The following is a 21,202-nucleotide window of genomic DNA, read 5'->3' on the forward strand; positions in this document are numbered from 1 at the left end:
GTATTATAGCATGGCAGAAAGAATCAAGGCAGCAGCAACAGTAAAGGCCCATTATTGATTTGTCCATCAGTATTCCTCCAGAGTTTATTCAAATCAACTTGCTTTTTAAAAAAATTTTTTTAAATGTTTTTTTAAAAAAACACACCTGACTGGAAACAATTCATAAAGTTATCCAATTATAATGTTTATTCATCTTTACAATAATTATTTATGTAGCATACGCACTACACAATTACCCTATGTCAAGTTTAACAATGAGTTATGTTAACTATGTGTCTCTCAAATAAAAGCCACCTTTGACTAAATGAGTGGTTTTCTATCGTGAATTATGCAGAATATAAAAGGTCAAGTCTTTACGGTCAGTTCCAGGACTGGCTGTATTGTTAAAATGAGAAGTAAGTTAGAAATTAAAAGCACGGCAGCAATATTAAACCTATCGAGTTTTGATCTATGGAATACCCAAGAAAAATCAGACAAACAAAGGATAAATGGTATGTTCCAAGCATTTTTCAATGCAAGAGCGTGGTTAAAGAGGGAAATTGTGTGTGTGCGTCTCTCAGTTTCTTTTTTTTTGATAATTTGCTTCCCTCCTTGGCTGATGGGTAAGGCTTGTGCTGGTTAGCCCTCTAGTAACTGCAGGGCCACAGGGATCAGGCTGGGGAGTGGAATTGGCCGGACTGCTCTGCGGAGAGCTGGCATGGGCTCGATGGGCCCAATGGCCTCCATCTGTGCTGTAAATGCCTATGACTTGTCCATGGCGCCATTCTTAAAGTTCTTCCTTCTAGGCTGTCTGACGATAGTGGGCATCACAGTGAAACCGCGTCCTCTTCTTGCCCAGTTCCCACACGCAGGAGAATTTTAGTAGGCACGGACAACAATCAGGCTCAATCTCGGATTTCACTCTTCCCTTGTACAGAAGCACTTGACCATGAAGGAGATGCCAATATCTCTTTAATATAGTTGCATATAATAGGTTTTGAAAATATTTTTTCTACTTACTTCAAATCTACAGGTATTGCCTTGTTACACAGATTTAATCATACTAGACATGCTATTGTTTTACCTTCTATCTCCTAAGATGGAACCTCTGCAGTCACAAAAGGCTGCTTAGCAGATCAGTTACCAAAGTCCAAAAGTGCACAAACAAAACATAATGGGCAGAAATAACACTGAGGCCGTGTGAATCTCAAGTACACTAAACTCTTGACATCTATACAACAAATTGACATAGAAATACAGGTACCGGACTCCATACCCGGCATCCCAGAATCCAGCTACATTCGAAGCTGGTGCCCTGGGTAGCAATTTGGATAAAACTCTTTATTCTTCGTTTTTCGTACTTTATTTAACGTATTATAAGTACATGCTAGGCCTATGACCCAAAAATCTGTAAATTTCCCAAACCCGGCGAATGTCCACTCCCGAGCTTCCCGGAAATGGGGTTCGTTATCTGTCTATCACCATTAGGTTGCACCAGCCAAAGAAATTAGATATTTAAAAATATCCAATTTTGAGCTTCTCTTCACTGCCCGAGCATCTCGGAGTAGAAAACTATCTATTCCCATTAAACTTGTTGCTATTTAATGAGAAGAAACCCATGATGGCCAAAATCTATGGTATCCAATTTCTTTATAAACAGTGTAGGATGTAAAAACACAATATCAGTGCACAAGCAAATTCCCTCTTTTAAAGAATTACTCCCGCTTCTGGAATTTGCAGATCCACTCTACCCATTATTAGCAAGTTGTGTGGTTAATGATTGCTCAGTTTCTAAATCTCTTGCGCTGTTAATGCCGCATTTTATAACTGGGTGGGGGAATTAATTACACCCAAAGCCAAGTTAGCAATTACAATCACTTTGTTTTTCCTCCTTTGGCCGTTCTAGTACTCGTGGATTAAATCCTCGTTTGACTCCATCCCAACCATCCTCCAGTGCAATCTCTCCCACTTTCATTGAATCATAAATACATTCGGTCAACTTCCTAAACGCCACGTCGACATTGGTGTTATTTTTGGCTGAAGTCTCAATGTAATTCAGATCCAGTGCCTCTGCCAGCTTCTCAGCTTCTTCACGGGAAACTTTACGTTCGTCCGTTAAGTCACTTTTATGCCCAACCAGAACGAAGATAGTCTTGTTTGGATAGACATGGTTATTGACTTCCGTCAGCCATTCCCTGATGCTGTCAAATGTCTTCCGATTGGTCACGTCGAACATTAACAGGCCCCCGACAGAATTCCTGTAGTAGGATCGAGTAATTGATCTGAAAATACAACAACATTGTTTTAACTGAACAACAGTTTAGAAACAATTCAAATGATTCATCATGAACACAATGACTGTCGACACATTCCACGATAGTCAGGTGGACTCATATTGACTTTGATTGTTCCTCGTTACCTATGTCTAGAAAACTGAAGTTGGCCAACTCAGCTGGCACTGATATGATTATTTTCTCTTCAGTGTTTCGCTTCTCACCTTATCATTACTGGCTAGTTTAGAAGCTAGGTTGGAGTGAGTGTGACTGAAATACTAAGCCAGTCAGGCATCATCTATGGTGAAAGCAACAAAGTAAATGTTTCAGGTTGACCTTTCCCTTGGCAAGACACAGTGGTCTCGTGGTATTTGTCCTTGTTACTCTCAGTGACTTCCCTAGAAAGTCTAGTTGTAGTAAATTATCGCACACTTGGCAACACACTAGCATCAAGTACTAAACTTACCTCATGTATTCTGACAATCCAGGGCTCACAGTTTATAAAAATGACTGGGGGCTTTTCAAGCCCATTTATACATGTGATGGACCAAAAAGGTGGATTCCAAGTAATCTTAAATTACACAAACAAAATCAAAACATTCTCCAGTGTAGTACAGAGGGAGGGCCGCACTGTCAGAGGTGTCAACTTTTGGCCCCATCTTCCTTCTCAGGTGGATGTAAGGATCCCATGACACTATTCCGAAGAAGAGCAGGGAAGTTATTCCCAGTGTCCTGGCCAATATTTATCCCTCAATAAACATCATAAAAAACGTATGATGCAGTCATTGTCACATTGTTCTTTGTGGGAGTTTGCTGCGAGTAAACGGTCTGCCACGTTTTCTACATTACAATAGTGATGGCATTGCAAAAGTCCTTCATTACCGTGAAGTGCTTCGAGATGCCCAGTAGTCATGAAAGGCACTACGTAAATGTAAGTTCTTCCTTTTTAAAAAGAAACATTAGATTATACATTGCCTGACTGCCAATTTGAAAGGCAGGGCCTTAAGGATCAGGCTTCTTGCAATTGATATAAAGGATTACATTATTAAACTTGGGGTGAATTCTTTGCTGGAATCACTCCTTTATTGGTAATGTTACCCAGTGCCAACCGAGCTTTTCACATGTATTCAGTTGCTCACAATTGGCACCAGAGTATTTTCTCTCTTCTCCAGGTACTGGCTCATCATCAACTAAATTTCCATTAGCTCCTGTTACCTCAGCCATGCTGCAGCCTAGACTGTAATGGCCAGCACACTATTTGGTCCTGAGAGCATCACAGCCGTGCCTGATCCAGTCATCGTCTACCATTCGCACATGCACTTTGCAACATTAGGAGAGGCAGTCATAAATTGCTCACTGCCCCCCAAACCTGTCCCAGCCTTGGGATTCTGAGACCAACTGAAATCCCACCACTTGCTTTCCTAAGAGGAGCCAACTTTGCAGAGAATACATTTGAACTTGCAATTTTTCTAGTCAGCAGGATTCAGCGACACATCAAACAACTTGTTTACCCATTGCTCTGTCCAATCACTTTCCACTCTTCCTTCCATAAGATTTCTGGGGGCTGTCACATTTAGGTGAGGTCAGCCATCCCATAGTGTGCACTTGAAACTCAGCACAGCATTCATGATGTATACTAAGACCATAAGACGTAGGAGCAGAAGTAGGCTATTTGGCCCATCGAGTCTGCTCCGCCATTCAATGAGGTCATGGCTGGTCTGATAATCCTCAACTCCACTTTCCTGCCTTGTCCCCATAACCCTTGATTCCCTTACTGATTAAAAATCTGTCTATCTCAGCCTTGAATATACCTAACGACCCAGCCTCTACAGCCCTCTGCGGTAAAGAATTCCACAGATTTACAGCCCTCAGAGAAGGAATTCCTCCTCATCTCTGTGCTCAGCATTACTAGTGAGGTTGGATGTGCTCCTGTTTCATTATAAAAGATGACGCCAATGATCTTTGTACCAACAGCAGGTGATAATTCAGAAACCAGTTCCTTACTCCATGAACAGTGCACAGCAGCTTTAAAAAGGGCTGGATATGTTGTGTGCAGCATAAACGCAAGCTTCTACTTTACACACAACCCTTTTCAACAAGGTTTTGCTGGCTCTCCTGTTTCATAAACAAATTCTTGCAGGTTTCCCAATGGGCTCCCAGTTGCTGTTCCGAATTTATTCTAGTCAATTGCATCACCTTGCACTCCATGCTAAAAGTAGCATGTGCAGTTTATAACTTGGCCAAACGAACCTGCACAGTGCATGTGCCAACATGTTGCTACCGCAGTTTAGAGGTGCACTGTCATCAGGAATTAAAGCTCCAAGGTAGAGATTTCCTTTATGTTCATCTCCATTCCAAATCTTCAAGGGTCGGGTTCCACCAGAAGATTTCATCAATTTAGCGAAGTTATTTTGTTCCCCCAGCTTTGAAAAGGTGCTGATTCATGCTGAATTTTACAGGCTTATTCAACCTCCAAATACAAAATGTCTAGATAGCCGTGTGGCAACAGGATTCCGGTAACAGGCGGCATCAGCCAAGCTCAATTTTGCCCTTGCCCAGTGTCATGCACAGCCCCACACATTCTTTCCAACAGGTTTATGGTACAGAAATCAGGAGCATGGGCCATTTCCCTCCTCTGCTAAACCCAGGAAAATTAAACTGTTGGAACTTGTTGGATATAGCATAGTTGCTTTAGGAAACAAGGAGACACAACACTCTTCTGTGATACAATCCAACACGCCCCCCCCACCCCACCACCCCATACAACAACCAGCCTCACCATATGTAGGACATCTGCAACTGAGAACAAATAACAAACAGGCTGCAAATGGAGCTGGAGGAGCAGCATGTGGTCTGGCCAAGGTCACCCCCAACTCCTACAACCAATGCAGCTCCAGGACTGCCTGCTGAGATTTATTCTACAATACACAAGAACCCATTGCTGCTTGAAGCAGCTCACCCACTCAGTCTTACAATTCCCACCACCGCCCACACCCCCAATCAACACCCTGACCAGCTTGTTCCCATCAAGTATCCCTCACCCTACAGCACAGAGCCGTATAACTACTTATAACTCACTGCATTTACCTATAATCATTGTTAAACGTACACTATGGCAACTGTTGCGAGATCATGGGCCTGATTTTAAATCCTGTACAAGTGGATGAGTGTTGAATGGGTTAAAATTGGGCCCATCATCAGAACATAAACATGGGAAATAGGAGGAGGCGGCCATTCGGCCCCTCAAGCCTGTCCTGCCATTCAAGAACATGGCTGATCTGCCCCAGGCCTCGACTCCTCTTTCGTGCCAGCTCCTCATAGCCCTCAACTCCCCAATATTTCAAAAATCTACCTCTTCTTTAAATACTTTCAGTAATCTAGCCTCCACAACTCTCTGGGGTAGAGAATTCCAGACATTCACTACCCTCAGAAGAAATTCCTTCATATCTCAGTTTCAAATGAGTGTCCCCTTATTCTGTAGCTATGTCTCCTAGTTCGAGGTTCCCCCACTAGTGGAAACATCTTCTCAACATCTACCCTGTCAAGCTCCCTCAGAATCTGGTACGTTTCAATAAGATCACCCCTCACTCTTCTAAATGCTAATGAATAAAGGCCTAACCTTTGATCCCCTGGAGATTGAATGTTGGTCCTCTAGAGAGTGACAGTGGGGAGTTAATAGTAGATAATAAGGAAATTGCGGAAGAAATGAACAAATATTTTGCTTCTGCGTTCACTATAGAGATTACAAAAAACATTCCAGCAATAGCTGAAAATCAGGCGAACGGGAAGAAGGAACTTGGTGAAATTGAAATCACTAGGGGAACGGTACTGAGCAAATTGATGGAGCTGCGGGTTGGCAAGTCTCCTGGTCCCGATGGACTACATCCTAGGATGTTGAGAGGTGGCTAATGAGGTAGTCTGTTGTTAATTTTCCAAAATTTGCTATATTCTGGAAAGGTTCAATCAGATTGGAAAGTAGCAAATATAACCCCTCTATTCAAGAAGGGAGGGAGGCATAAAACAGGAAACTATAGGCCAGTTAGCTTGACGTCTGTTGTGGGGAAGTTATTAGAATCGATCATTAAGGAGGTTATAGCTGGGCACTTAGAAGAGCTCAATGCAATTGAGAAGAGTCAGCATGGTTTTGTGAAAGGAAAATCATGTTTAACCAATTTATATGGTGTTTTTTTGATGGAGTAACATGCGTAGCGGATAAGGGGGAGCCTGTAGACATATGGTACTCGGATTTCCAGAAGGCATTTGATAAGGTGCCACATCAAAGATTATTACGGAAAATAAAAGCGTTTGGTGTAGTGGATAACATATTAGCATGGATAGAAGATTGGCTGGCTGGCAGAAAGCAGAGAGTATGCATAAATGGGTCTTTTTCTGATTGGCAGGATGTGACGAGTGGAGTCCCACAGGGGTCTGTGCTGGTGCTTCAACTTTTTATGATTTACATCAATGACTTAGATGAGGGGAGTGAAGACATGGTAACTAAATTTGCAGATGACACAAAGATAGGTAGGAAAGTATGTTGTGAAGAGGACATGAGGTTGCAGATGGATATAGATAGGTTAAGAGAGTGGGCAAAGATCTGGCAAATGGAGTTTAATGTGGGAAAATGTGAAGCTGTTCACTTTGGCAGGAAGAACAAAAAAGCTGAATATTACTTAAATGGAGAACAGCTGCATAATTCTGAGGTGCAGAGAGATCTAGGCATTCTAGTACGAGTCACAAAAAATTAGCATACATGTACAGTAAGTAATTAAGGTGGCCAATGGAATGCTATCCTTTATTACAAGAGGGATTGAACATAAAAGTAAGGATGTTATGCTTCAGTTATACAGGGCATTGGTGAGACTGCATCTCGAATGCAGTGTGCAGTTTTGGTCTCCTTATTTAAGGAAGGATGTAAATGCATTGGAGGCGGTTCAAAGGAGGTTTACTAGATTGATTACTGAAATGAGTGGGTTGTCTTATGAGGAAAGGTTGGACAGACTGGGCTTGTTTCCACTGGAGTTTAGAAGAGTGAAGGGTGATTTGATTGAAGTATACAAGACCCTGAATGGCCTTGACAAGGTGGACGGCGAAACGATGTTTCCTCTTGTGGGTGAGTCCAGAACTAGGGGGCACTGTTTTAAAATTAGGGGTCGCCCTTTTAGGACAGAGATGAGGAGAATTTTTTTCTCTCAGAGGGTTGTGGAACTTTGGAACTCTCTGCCTCAGGAGGTGGAGGAGGCGGGGTCATTGAATATTTTTAAGACAGAGGTAGATAGATTCTTGTTAGGCAAGGGAATCAAAGGTTATCGGGGTTAGATGGGAATGTGGAAATCGAAACACAAGACGATCAACCATGATCTTACTGAATGACGGAGCAGGCGCGAGAGGTCGAATGGTCTACTCCTCTTCCTATTTCTTATGTTCTTATATAACCTGTTTAGTAGTTCATGTCTTGAAAGTACATAAAATAAAATTGCAAAAAACTAATTTTTGAGACAAGGACTGGTCAAGAAATTCCTCTGTCACTACTGGGAACATTGTGGGGGCACAGGCCATTCAAAATCATTATCAAAGTTGCACAATTGTGTGCATTTTAATTCAAATAGCTGCATTTTACAGAAGTGTTTTGGACTTGTAGCCATATAAACAACTAAAGTGAACAATATATTTGGATGTGTAAAACAGTCAGTCCAGTATTGGATTTCTGAAACTATGCATGAAAATATGAGTTAATCCCTGCTTTCAGAATGTTTTATCCACTAGTGGGCCACAGTAACCCAATCAGAAACTCTGTGTCAACTCGATCAATCCGATAAATCAGAATATTTAATCTTATCCCTTCTTCACAACAACGCCTTGCATTTATATAGTGCCTTTACATAATGAAACATCCCAAAGCACGTCACTGGAATATTATCAAGCAAAATTTGACACAAAGCCACAGGTGGTGATATTAAGACAAAATGACCAAAAGTCTGGTCAAAGGTCTTTAAGGGGTGTCTCAAAAGGAGGAGATAAGGGTAGAGGTGCAGAGAGCTTCACAGGGAGCCAGAGCTGAGGGGCTAGTCAGTTAAAGGCATGGCCACCAATAGTAGAGAGGTTAAAATCAGGGATGCTTAAGAGGCCAAAATTAGACGAGGGCAGGTATCTCGGAGAGCCGTGAGGTTACCACTCCAACCCTTCCTCTAGCAAGCTGCATGCAATTTTGATAGTTGGATTTGAAATCCTGCAGCGTAATGTTAATAGGAAATGCATTCAAATAAACGGGCGAGTATCTTTCTCTAAATAGTCGGCAAAATAATTTAATTTAAATGTGTCAACTAAATGGATCACTTAAGTCTGAGCCTCAACTATTTGGCTGGCCAGTTTTTCAAATCCAGTTTATTTAACATAAAACTAAAAATAATAATAAATTTGAACAAAATCCAGATAACATTCTGGTCTACAGAAAATGCTAAAATTCTGGTCTTTGAATTTGCTGCCTATGTGGGTGTGAACCAGCAGAAGGAAATCATAGAGAACGTATTAAAACCCCCAAAGACACACAGCCAGGCTGCACTTAGTTACTTGGTGCAGTGAGCACCATGATAAATTCAAAGGTCAAACGTTCCTGAGTTGTGGCCCAGCGCTCGAGCAATTGAGACATTTCCTAAATTATAAAAATTATACATTTACATTATTTCTTCAACTCCTCTGCCTCCCTAATGGACAAACATAAAGGGGATTGATGGAAACACTTTAAATTCACAAGATACTCAGCACTTTTTAGTAAGATAAACTTCTTTAATTTTCTTTAAAAACTTTATCTTGGTGAGCACAATATTTAAATGCTTTTTATAATTTTAACAAGGTTTGATTTTGTCAATGCTCCACATTAACAAAAACATTCAAGGAGTACGGAATGGTAGAAAATGTTGCTTCATGTACACTGTCCTCTGTCTTCTTCAGGGTTGACACCATTAGCATTTGGATTAGAGAGTCTGGTGTTAGACAGAGCTGCTTGGGAATTCCTGAGCCTTATTCTAGAATGGTGGTGTCATTATGAAGGGGTTTCAATGTGCACCAATGCTAAAGTTACAGTCTGAATCCAGAGTCAGGACTCAACATGATCTTCTCCTCCTCTTTCTTCTTAGGCAGTCCCTCAGGATCGAGGATGACTTGTTTCCAGTCTGGTTCAATGGGTTCTGAGATGGCTGATGAGTCCAATGTGTGATCTTCTGGGGCAGGTGTTGCTTTAAGGGTCGGTCGGTTGAAGTGTTTGGAGGTTTGTGTGCTCTCTCTGGCACTTTGACTTCACCTCTGCATGTTCCTGACGAAGTCCCTCGATGTGTTCAATGCCTTCCCGGATGAGCCTTCTCCATTTTGGTCAGTCATAAGCCAGGGTCTCCGATGGGTCAGCAGGGGTGTCTGACCTCTTCAGGGATGCTTCGAGGATGTCCCTAAAACGTTTCCACTGTCCCCCTGGGAGTCTCCTGCCACGATCAAGTTTTGAGTAAAGCAATTATTTCAGAGTCTGGTGTTAAGCAATTGAACAACATTTCCTGCCCAGCATGAGACCAGAGACAAGAGAAGTAAGACTCCCTGGACGAGGAAATCTCTGTTTTGCAGACAGTTTAAGTGGAAAAATTCTCCAGGTTTAGCGGAATAAAAGGCATAGCAATTTGCATTATGCTAAATTTGTCATATTTAATACCCTGTAAAGAGGTATGGTGGTGTGTTACAGTTTGTTCAGGGAGTGGCACCATACACTTTTACATGCATGCTGTAGTCTGCAGCTATGGATAGTGATGGTGGAGGCTCCCACATTCATTCCATCACATGGCTGACCAGGAATCTCTCCCGACCAGGAATCTCTCCCATCTACCATCGGCATGCTTTGGAAACTTGCAGGTTAATACTCAAACTGTTTGGCCATGTTATGAATGCACCTTCCTTGGCCATCAAGTCCTGGGGTGGGACTTGAACCCAGGGCTTTTGGCTCAGAGGCAGGGACACCACCCACTGCGTAACAACATTTGTAGAGGTTTTTAATAGGAGGTTTAGTGGATGGCAAAAGTCTATTTTTATAAATTAAATTAGCTTGATCCACTCACTGCTGCATCTTAAACATGTATAGAGGTGTCAGCTGTGGCTCAGTTCATAGCACCCTCGCCTTTGAATCAGAGGGTTGTGGGTTCATGTCCCACTCCCGGAAACCAAGAACTGTGATTGTACTCGAAAGAGTTGCAATCTGTGACTGTTGATAACTCGAAAGAGTTTCCAACCTTAAACATGTATAGAGGCGTCAGCTGTGGCTCAGTTCATAGCACCCTCGCCTTTGAATCAGAGGGTTGTGGGTTCATGTCCCACTCCCGGAAACCAAGAACTGTGATTGTACTTGAAAGAGTTGCAATCTGTGACTGTTGATAACTCGAAAGAGTTTAAACATGTATGCTTCTCATTAATTATCAGCAGCAGATCTGAGTTTCCAGCCATTTTCTAGCCTCAGTTTGCCTTAATAATCCAGTTAAATTTGGCCCTTGTCAAAGGTAGCAACCCTATTCTTTACGACCTCAGCCAATCAGCCTGAATATAATTGTTTATTGGTTATAGATGGCCTTATTGTTCAGCTGGATATAGAAAACCTAAATGCAACAGCCCTTGACTGTTGAGCAAAAACCGGTGTATCCAGAACCCAATTTCAGACAGTGTAAGAGCCAAGAAGACTTTGCATCCTGCCCGTCACTCATTGGCCGTGTTACACCAACAGGAAGAGCTGAATAGAAAGGCTGGGATTAAAAATACCTCGGGTCTAAAAGAAGAAATAAGGGTTGCGCTGATCTCACGAAAGGAGTTTTCACACTGCTCGAATTTATGAACCTTCCCTTTTAGAACATCAGTTGATATTATCGAACGTCAACTCAATAATAATCCCAGGACAATTGTCTTCAAAAATAATATGATGCTAGCCTGCAAAGCGGAACGCTGGGGACCTTTGCAGGATCTCTACCAGCACCAGGGAACACAATGAAGTATTTGATGGAACACTAAATTGCTGGACACAATTACAGAAAGCTCACATTTCTATCCCAAAATCACTCTTACAAATAATGGGTGTCAGCTGTGGCTCAGTCTCAATCTCACCTTCAAACCAGAAGGGTTCAAGAGCCACTTCTGTGCAGTACTGAGGAAGTGATGCAGTTTTGGAAGTGCCATTTTTCAGATAAAAAGTAAATCTGCCCGTCCCACCCTTCACGGACATAAAATATCCTACCTCGAGGAAGCACAGGGGTGTTCCCTTGGTGCCCCGGCCAAAATTTATTGCTCAACAAAAAATCACTGAGAGAAACTCTTTCGAGTTACCAACAGTCACAGATTGCAACTCTTTTCGAGTACAATCACAGTTCTTGGTTTCCGGGAGTGGGACATGAACCCACAACCCTCTGATTCAAAGGCGAGGGTGCTATGAACTGAACCCCACACTCCTTAACGAGGGTCACTGGAAAACAATCATGGGTGTAACACGGGCTCATTTCTTTCCTCTATCTAGTTCATGAAGTCATCCATGCCGCAATCAATTCAGCACACATCAGAGATTAAGTTTTGGACTCTCCCAAACTATGACTAAGTTCTACAATACAAAGCACTGAGCCTCTGGAGAAATACGCACTTTCCTTCAGTTTGTTCGGCTACAGTTGAAATTTGAACAATGCCTGTCTACAAATTATTTAATGAGGAAAAAGGGCGGCATGTGTCATATCCCCGCCCTACCAGCCAGTGCACTGTCTGAGCTACTTTATACAGACCAGAAAGACACTAAATTTAAATTCTGATCCCTGCCAATTTAATTGAAATAACCCAGGTCATTACGAGGGCCACCACAATTGGTTCAATGCCAAACCACACAGATCAGGAATTACTGACCCCTGGCCAAGATATGTGAACGAACCCCTGACTACCGTGGGAGAGTCCAGCAACTATCCTCACTATTCCCAGGCTAGAGAAAGGGAAAATTCAGTCAGTGGTTCTTGCCCCTGATCACTATGTTATGATCTCTGTTCAAAGTGAACATTTGGGAAGAGAACAAGAGAACAAGGCTAGGTTGTCTCTCTGGATGGTTTCATATAAAAAAGACCATTTCGATGAGACAGAGTGTGCTGCTTTTGAAACATACCCCAGAGTGAATCAGTATCTTTAGAAACTGAGGGAAGAAAATTGGACGAGAAAGTAAAAATGCGAAAGACGGGCCATAAAGAAATAGATCTATTGAAGGGATGGTCAAATTTTGAATGCAATACATACACTTCCTCCTTGTCCTATATCACCTGCAGGTGAGGGCTCAAGTCAGGTACAGTTTGCAGACAGTCATCCTGCAATGTTTGATTAATCTAGCTTTTAAAAGGTGCGCTGTGGTCACTCAATGAATAGGCTGGATTGGTCACCACTCAACCAATTCTCACTAAAGTATCAATTGTGGCTCAGTTAGTAGCATGCTAAGTCAGAAGGTTGTGGGTTTAAGTTCCAATCCTGGAGGGAGTGCTACAGTGTTAGAGGTGCTGTGTTTTGGATGAGCCCTTAAACTGAGGGCTCTCTGCCCCCTCAGATAGTTGTAAAAGATTCCAAGGCACTATTTTGAAGAAAGGTAGGGAAGTTATCCTCAGTATTCTGGCCAATATTTCTCCCCCAATCGACAGCACTTAAACAAATTATCTGGTCATTATCACATTCCAGTTTGTGGGAGCTTGCTGTGCACAAATTGGCTGCCGCTTTTCCTACATTACAACAGTGACTACACTTCAAAAAGTACTTAATTGGCTGTACAGTACTTTGCAATGTCCTATGCAGATGAAAGTTGCTATATAATTGAAAGTCTTTATTTCACCTGGTGCGCATGTCTGACGCTCCAGAGATCAACAACAACTTGTATTTATCTAGCACCTTTATCCCAATGAAGCTAAATAATGATCAGGATTGGGAACCATGGATCATCACTATTTTTGTCCATTCACTGAACTATGTGCTCCAAACCATCTCTGATGAGATCAGCCCTTGGACTGTATGACTCAAGTCTCATATTACACGAGGAGTTTATCATGGACCCATCAGACATTTCTATCAGTCATTAAAACAGTTAATTTTATCTTCATTTAATATTCAATAATCGAAATGTGGATAGAAAGTTAAGGTCTACATCAAAAAAAGATGGAACAACATATTCAGTAGCCTTTTTCCACACAAGCTACCATACTCAAAAGATTATTCAGTCAAAGATTCTAATTGGAAAATAGTAACAACAGTTGTCAGACGACTGCTCCCAGTAATAGAATGTCCTCCACCCTTTCTCAGGCTATTTCAAATTACTATTTTTCAGTCAAAGTTTGAGTTTTAAAGAGAGCTTTTAAAATGTATCAGCTACTTAGCCCAGTGAATCATTTAAACAAAGCAGAATTTAAAGATCCCACAATCTGCTAAGTAAACTAATTACAGCCTAGATGGCATTAGGAGCTCTAAAATTGGCCTAATCTCTGGTTCAGGCAAAAATATTTCAACATTCACGTTAGCTGTCCCTGATCCCTTCTTGAAAGTGTATCAGCGCGCAATGGCTGGACTGAAATAGTCCTTGCAATTGAACAGCCTAACAATATTCATTTTCAGGACTTGCAAAGGAATAACAGTCACTTGACTGAGGAATCAGAGGGTAACCGGCATGACAGCAAAGGGTCAATAGCTTCAGGAGAGGCAACATACACGCATCACAAACACACATAACCCAAACGCATTAAGAGCAGAGGTAAAGGGACCCAGAAGATGTTTGATGTCTCTCAAACTAATTTTATAACTTTGGAAATAAATATCTATCTGGGAGAAACAAAGAGACATCTATTTCAAATCCTAGCAAGAAGGGATAGCGATACCAGAGGGTCCTCATCCCTCTTTATTCCTCCTCTTTTGAAAGTGCTGACTGATGACCTCAGCTCCCCCAAGTCTCACATCCTCAAATTCGCTCCCTCAACCCGTGTTTCTCCACCTCCCTTTCCTCTTTTTAAGGCCTTCCTTAAAACCTACCCCAATCAAATTTTCCTCATTTACCATCCCCACCCCCACCCCCACCGCAATATCCAGTTCTTTGGCTCAGCATCCATTCTTTGATTGGCCCTCTGTAAAACACTTCACAATTTCTTCTGTACTAAAGACACTACATTCACATATTGTTGGTGATGCTACTGAATAGCTATTGCATCTGTGAATCAGACAGTGATCTTGGCTGACAATTCTTTAGTGAGAGGCAATCGCAGACCATCCTTATCCAGAACCCCAGACTCAGCCATTTCCACTGAGGAACTGTTGGAAAGTCAGAGAATTGAAAACCTGGTCATTTTTATTGGTACTCACTGGTCTGTGGGACTGTTACCTTCATACTAAAGCTCGCAAGTAAACCAGTCATTGGCAGTCCCAAAAACCTTGTGTGCCACCTATAGTGGAATCTGCTCCGATCTGGACAATGACTGATTTGCATGCATCAAGCATGTGCCCTGCTAAAAGAACTGCTATTCTTGAAATAGGAAATTGTGACTGAAAATTTATTCTATTCCCTGTAAATTCTGCCCTAGTCCCAGAGAATAGGCAGTTGACAGTTGGTTAAAAGCTCTCCAGTTAGATAGACAGATAGGGGTTTTCAAACTGTAGACTTCCATTAACGGATACCTGACTACAGGCCTGAGTGTTTCAAATCATGTTTGACAAGTCTACTGGAACTTTTCGAGGATGTAACTATAGAGTTGATGAGGGGAGCCAGTGGATGTGGTTCATTTGGACTTTCAGAAGGCTTTCGACAAAGTCCCACACAAGAGATTGGCATGTAAAATTAAAGCACATGGGATTGGGGGTAGCATGTTGAGATGGATAGAAAACTGGTTGGCAGTCAGGAAACAAAGAATAGGAATAAACGGGTTTTTTTCCGAATGGCAGGCAGTGACTAGTGGGGTACCGCAGGGATCGGTGCTGGGACCCCAGTTATTCACAATATATACTAATGATTTATATAAGGGAACTAAATGTAATATCTCCACATTTGCAGATGACACAAAGCTGGGTGGGAGGGTGAGCTGTGAGGAAGATACAGAGATGCTTCAGTGTGATTTGGACAAGCTGAGTGAGTGGACAAATGCATGGCAGATGCAGTATAATGTGGATAAATGTGAGTTATCCATTTTGGTAGCAAAAACAGGGAGGCAGATTATTACCTGAATGGCTATAAATTGAGAGAGGGCAATGTGCAACGAGACCTGGGTGTCCTCATACACCAGTCGCTGAAGGTAAGCATGCAGGTGCAGCAGGCGATAAAGGCAGCAAATGGTATGTTGGCCTTCATAGCCAGAGGATTCGAATATAGGAACAGGGATGTCTTGCTGCAATTGTACAGGGCCTTGGTGAGAACACACCTGGAATATTGTGTGCAGTTTTGGTCTCCTTATCTGAGAAAGGATGTATTTGTTATAGAGGGAGTGCAGTGAAGGTTTACCCAACTGTTTCCTGGGATGGTGGGACTGACATATGAGGAGAGATTGAGTCGATTAGGATTATATTCACCGGAGTTCATAGAAACCTATAAAATTCTAACAGGGCTAGACAGGGTAGATGCAGGAAGGATGTTCCCGATGGTGGGGGAGTCCAGAACCGGGGTCACAGTCTGAGGATATGGGGTAGACCATTTAGGACTGAAATGAGGAGAAATTTCTTCACCCAGAGCGTGGTGAGCCTGTGGAATTCATTACCAAAGATAGTAGTTGAGGCCAAAACATTGTATGTTTTCAAGAAGGAGTTAGATATAGCTCTTGGGGCGAAAGGGATCAAAGGATATGGGGAGAAAGTGGGAGCAGGCTATTGAGTTGGATGATCAGCCATGATCATAATGAATGGTGGAGCAGGCTCGAAGGGCCGAATGGCCTACTCCTGCTTCTATTTTCTATGTTCTATTATAGCTGGAAGATACAGATATTTACTTCATTTAAATGAGATTTGCTACAATAATTTAACTTTCTCATTAATACAAGTAGTATAAAATTGGTACATAGAGTACGTAAATTGTTTTGTGCCCGAGAAGTGACTAGTCACTGTTGAGGTCATCCAAAGCCCTGTTGCCCAGGTCTTAACTCAGTCCCATTACCCTATCACTCCTCTGATCCACATTGGCTCGTGATCAAGCAACGACTTAGGATTTAAAATACCCATCCTTATTTTCAAATCTCTCCATGGTCTCACCCCCTTCCCTATCTCTGTAATCTCCTTCAGCCCCACAACCCTCCAAGATCTGTAAGCTGATCTAATCCTGGCTTCTTGAGCAACCCTAATTCCAATCATTCCACCATTGGTGGCCGTGCCTTCGGCTGCCTGAGCCTTAAGCTCTGGAATTCTCTTCCTACAACTCCCGACCCCTCTACCTCCATTTTTTCCTTTAGACACTCCTTAAAGCCTCTTATCTCCTTAGGTGACCCAGGGTCATATTTTGTTTTAAAATGCTCCTTTGAAGTCCCTTGGGATGTTTTATTACGCTAAAGGGTGCCAAACAAATTCCATTGTTGCTGCTCTCATTCAGGGGATTCTGATAGGTTTCAATACTTTCATTAATTTGGTAAATGAATCTCTTGCAGGGAGCCAGCACAGACATAGTGGGCTGAATGGCCTCCTTTTGTGCTGTAACTATTCTATGACGCTATGCTTCTGTCGCGTTCAAATTGTCAGCTTGGCTCATTTGGAAGCACTTTTGCTGCTGAACCTGAAGTTTGTGGTTTCAAGTCCCACGACAGGACAATATCCAGGCTGATACTCCAATGCAGTATTTAGGGAGTAACTGCATTTTAAGAGGTGTCACTGCTTGAACGAGATTATAAACTGAGGAATTGTCAGCTAATTTCCTTGCTCCTTCCTCAATCAAAAGCAGATTAATTGGCCACCCCATCCCATTGCTGCCCATGGGGTGTTGCAGACTGGTAAATTGGTGGCAACCTTTGCCTGCAGAACAACAGTTACTGCACTTTAGAACAATTCATTGTGAATTGCCTTATGACATCCTGAGAAACATCATGATAGAGGCAAGTCTTCTCATGTCCCACTTTGTGAGCCCATATCTGGGAAATCAAATAAAAAATCCACAAGCTTAACAGAAATTGACATTTGATCCACATTTTCTCAAGGTGAGGCAGTAATTAGAGCCTTTCAGCCAAACTACTAATGCAAATCAAGCAGAACAGGGACTTTTCTAATGATAAAAACAAAAAACTGCGGATGCTGGAAATCCAAAACAAGAACAGAAACAGAAACACCTGGAAAAACTCAGCAGGTCTGGCAGCATCGGCAGAGAAGAGCACAGTTGACGTTTCAAGTCCTCATGACCCTGTTGAAGGGTCATGAGGACTTGAAACATCAACTGTGCTCTTCTCCGCCGATGCTGCCAGACCTGCTGAGTTTTTCCAGCTATTTCTGTTTCTGTTTTTGTTTTTGTTTAGGGACTTTTCTAATCTCTGGTCTGACTTTAGTTTTTCCAGTTATGGGTGTATTTACTCTAGTGAGTGAGAGGTCAAAGGGCCAGACTTGGCTTAGTGGTCGCACTCCTTCCTCAGAGACAGAGGATTGTAGATTCAAGCTATCCCTCCACTGACTCGAGCACAAAAACTTGAACGTGTCAGTGCAGTACTGAGGGAGTGCTGCACTGTTGGAGATATCATCTTTCAGATCACATGTCAACCTGAGGCCTGTCTGCCCTCGTTATTCAAAGAGCAGGGAGGTTCACCTGATGCCCTGGCTGATATAAATCCCTCAAGCACCATTCAGTAGAAGACCATTATCTCGTTGCAGTTTGAGGGACCTTGAATGCACTGACTGACTACCACGTCTCTGACATTACAACAGTGAAGTGCTGTAATTCACTGGTGTGAAGTGCTTTGGAATGGCCAGAAGTTGTGAAAATGGCGCTACATAAATTAAGTGGCCATCTTACATCCATATTTTCCTAGCCCCTCAGAATTTACCAAAAAAAATCCCTCCAGCATTTCTCGTTCCAGTTTCTTAGTTCTCCAAGACTATAAAATCCATTATTACCTAGTCAGTGAAAAAGGGGCTTTCCCACTTTGAACCAAGAGTCTGGTAAGTGCACACCCTCTGACATTCACACTAGTACTGGTGAAACACTAGGAAATGGAGAGAAGCAGCAATGGATTGGCAACTTCATGAATTAAGAAAGGACAAAACTCTAGTGATCGAAGCACATACAGTCTAGTTTCTTATAGGGGAAATTCTTCATCATAATCAACTTACAATTCATACTGTATACCCCCCATCGGTTTAAATCAGAATGTTGAATTTTCAGTTTGATTCTGCACCGTATTTAGTAAACATCAGTTTATCACGAAGATACTGTATTATTTGAACTTCTTTAGAACACTGCTTATTGCAGCTATTCATTCTTCCCCCCCCCCCTTTTTTACAAATACTTGACTTTTGCAGATTTGGAAGAATTATTGATAAGTATGACTGAATCTTTAGTATTGAAATAGCTAAACTGATTTCCAGCTGTAATCATGTGCAGTGTTAATCTGCAACTATTCCCTTCTGGTACAATGCCCCACCCACCTTACGTGAACCAAAGGAACATGCAAAACACACCTTAACACTGAATGCAGCACAAGTGTGACACCCATCCTTCTCTGGAGAGTTATTACTTTTAGAATATTGTGGTAACCTCAGAAAAAAAAAGGGCTAGATTAACATTTAAGAAAAACTTTTGTCAGCATTGGATGAACGCAAGGGATGTATGTATCCACTTTACAGAAATATTTCAGGACAGAAAACAAAAGGGGTTTTATTGGAGATTTAGGTCCGATATACACAGCACAGAATCAGGCCATTTACCTAACCAGTCCTTGCCAGAGTTTCACAAGCCTCCTCCCGCCTGTCCTCAAGTAATTCGAACAGTTTCAACCTGCTTATTCCCGTCTCCCTTATGTTTCTCCCGCTTCCGCAATTGGCCTCAACCATTATTCCCTTTGGTAGCGAAGTTCCTCACCACTCTCTATATATTTTATATATAAAAGTTTCTCCTGAATTCCCTATTAGGTTTCTTGGTGACCAAACTTGCAGCGAAGGCACAGAAACCTCGCAATCGTTCCAAATCTTCAAGCTGCCCTTCCGAAAGCGTTTGACAAAAACGATCCCTTGAAACCGCAGAAGTTTTTCGTAACTCGCGACTTTAGAAAGAGTCTGTGTCTGTTTCCAAAAAAAAACAAACACGAACCGAAGCGAAGCGAAACTGACCTGAAGCGTTCTTGGCCAGCGGTGTCCCAGAGCTGAAGTTTGATCCTACAACCCGGCTCAACTTCTAACACACGGGCGTAAAAATCCACTCCCACAGTGGGGTCTTGGACCTCACTGAAAGTGCTGTCGGTAAAACGCTTCAGGAGGGATGATTTCCCCACAGTAGAATCGCCTAAGAGAATAATCCGAAACTGGTACTGCCATATCGCATCCATGGCATGTTCCGCCGGAGACAAATCTATCAACTCGGGTCCTCCTGTCACCCCACTGACTTAAAACAAACTAGTTTTTTTTTTAAGATAATGCGGAGTTCTCCCCATGACGGAAGTGAATATTCTTATGTTGGTTCTCGCATTGGTCCAAAAGTTTTCCTGGTTATCATGTGATAGCCTCCCAGCAACTCCGAAGCATGGATTGGGCAAGTTCACTCTTAATCCTATTTGCGAGCCAAACTGCAGACTCGCAGAGGGATTCTCTCTCTCTCTCTCTCTCTTTCTTAAAAAAAAAGTGTTTTCTTTTCTATAATGGGAAATCTGTCTTCAAGTGGGAACCTGATTGTTTTCATGGAAAGGTCAAAGCCGAGGACAGCAACTGTGTTGGAACTGGTTCCTGTTCAGACAGATCTTTATTACAGATGCAGAGCAACACGTAGGAATGTGACCCTGGGTGGGGGAGTGGAGGAGTCGGTTACAAAAACAAAAACAGAGATACCTGTTTCGAGTCCTCATGACCCTTCAACAGAACTAAGTAAAAATAGGAGTTGGTTAGCTCAGTTGGTTAGATGGCTAGAGTGTGATGCAGAATTGTGCCAATGGTGTGGGTTCAATCCACTTACCAGCTGTGGTAGTCTATGGAGACCTGTCTCCTCACCTTGCCCCAACCTTGTACAGTTGTGCCTTAATTGGTCTGTCTGTCTCTCTCTCTCTGATGGAGAGAGAGCTTGTGGACCCTGGTTAATCACCAGATCCTGGGAAGTTCTGCTGTGAGGGGGATGTCTTAGTTCTGATGAAGGGTCATACAAACTCGATACGTCAACTGTATCCCTCTCCGCAGATGCCGTCAGACCTGCTGAGTTTTTCCAAGTATTTTTGTTTTTGTTCTAGATTTCCAGCATCCGCAGTTTTGCTTTTGTGTTTTAATTCAGCCCGTGGTTTTAATTTACCGCTCCTATTCCCACATTGACTGCCCTGCCCTGTTCCACTGAAGCCCAACGGCCAAATGGTCTGTCATCTTGCAGGCACTTTACAGGCCTCTGGACTCAATTGGACTTCAGCAATGCCAGATTGTAACCTCTGCCCCCATTTTATCAGACAGTAGCTGTTGGTGGTGATTCTCCTATCCACATCCACACCTTTCCTACAGCAATCTTTACTACAACCTCCTTTCACCTTGCACCTCCATCATTCCTTTTGTGATTGAATCTCTCCTACCCACCATCCTATCGCAGACCTTTCCTTTTATTTTTCCTTTTATTTTCCTTCCCCCCCACCAACTTCTCTGCCTGTGTATTTGCTTAAAACCTGTTACATTTCAAACTTTTTCCGGTTCTGATGAGAAGGTCATTGACCTGAAATGTTTACTCTGTTTCTCTCCTGTTGACCTGTTGAATATTTCCTGTATTTTCTGTTTTTACTTCAGATCTCCAGGATCCTCTGTAT

The 21,202-nt window shown here is 42.4% G+C and overlaps 1 protein-coding gene across 1 annotated transcript; it reads right to left on the reverse strand.

Moving 5' to 3' along the window:
• Positions 1 to 934: 934 nt before the first annotated feature.
• LOC144696116 (ras-related protein Rab-39B-like) lies at positions 935 to 19,823 on the reverse strand. Its single transcript, XM_078567416.1, has 2 exons — positions 19,545 to 19,823; positions 935 to 2,261 (listed from the first exon to the last, which is right to left on the reverse strand). Exons 1-2 carry the CDS (start codon positions 19,757 to 19,759, stop codon positions 1,841 to 1,843), a joined length of 636 nt encoding a protein of 211 aa, XP_078423542.1. The 5' UTR covers positions 19,760 to 19,823; the 3' UTR covers positions 935 to 1,840.
• Positions 19,824 to 21,202: the final 1,379 nt, after the last annotated feature.

Source organism: Cetorhinus maximus, chromosome 21, assembly GCF_964194155.1.
Source record: "Cetorhinus maximus chromosome 21, sCetMax3.hap1.1, whole genome shotgun sequence".
NCBI lineage: Eukaryota > Metazoa > Chordata > Chondrichthyes > Lamniformes > Cetorhinidae > Cetorhinus > Cetorhinus maximus.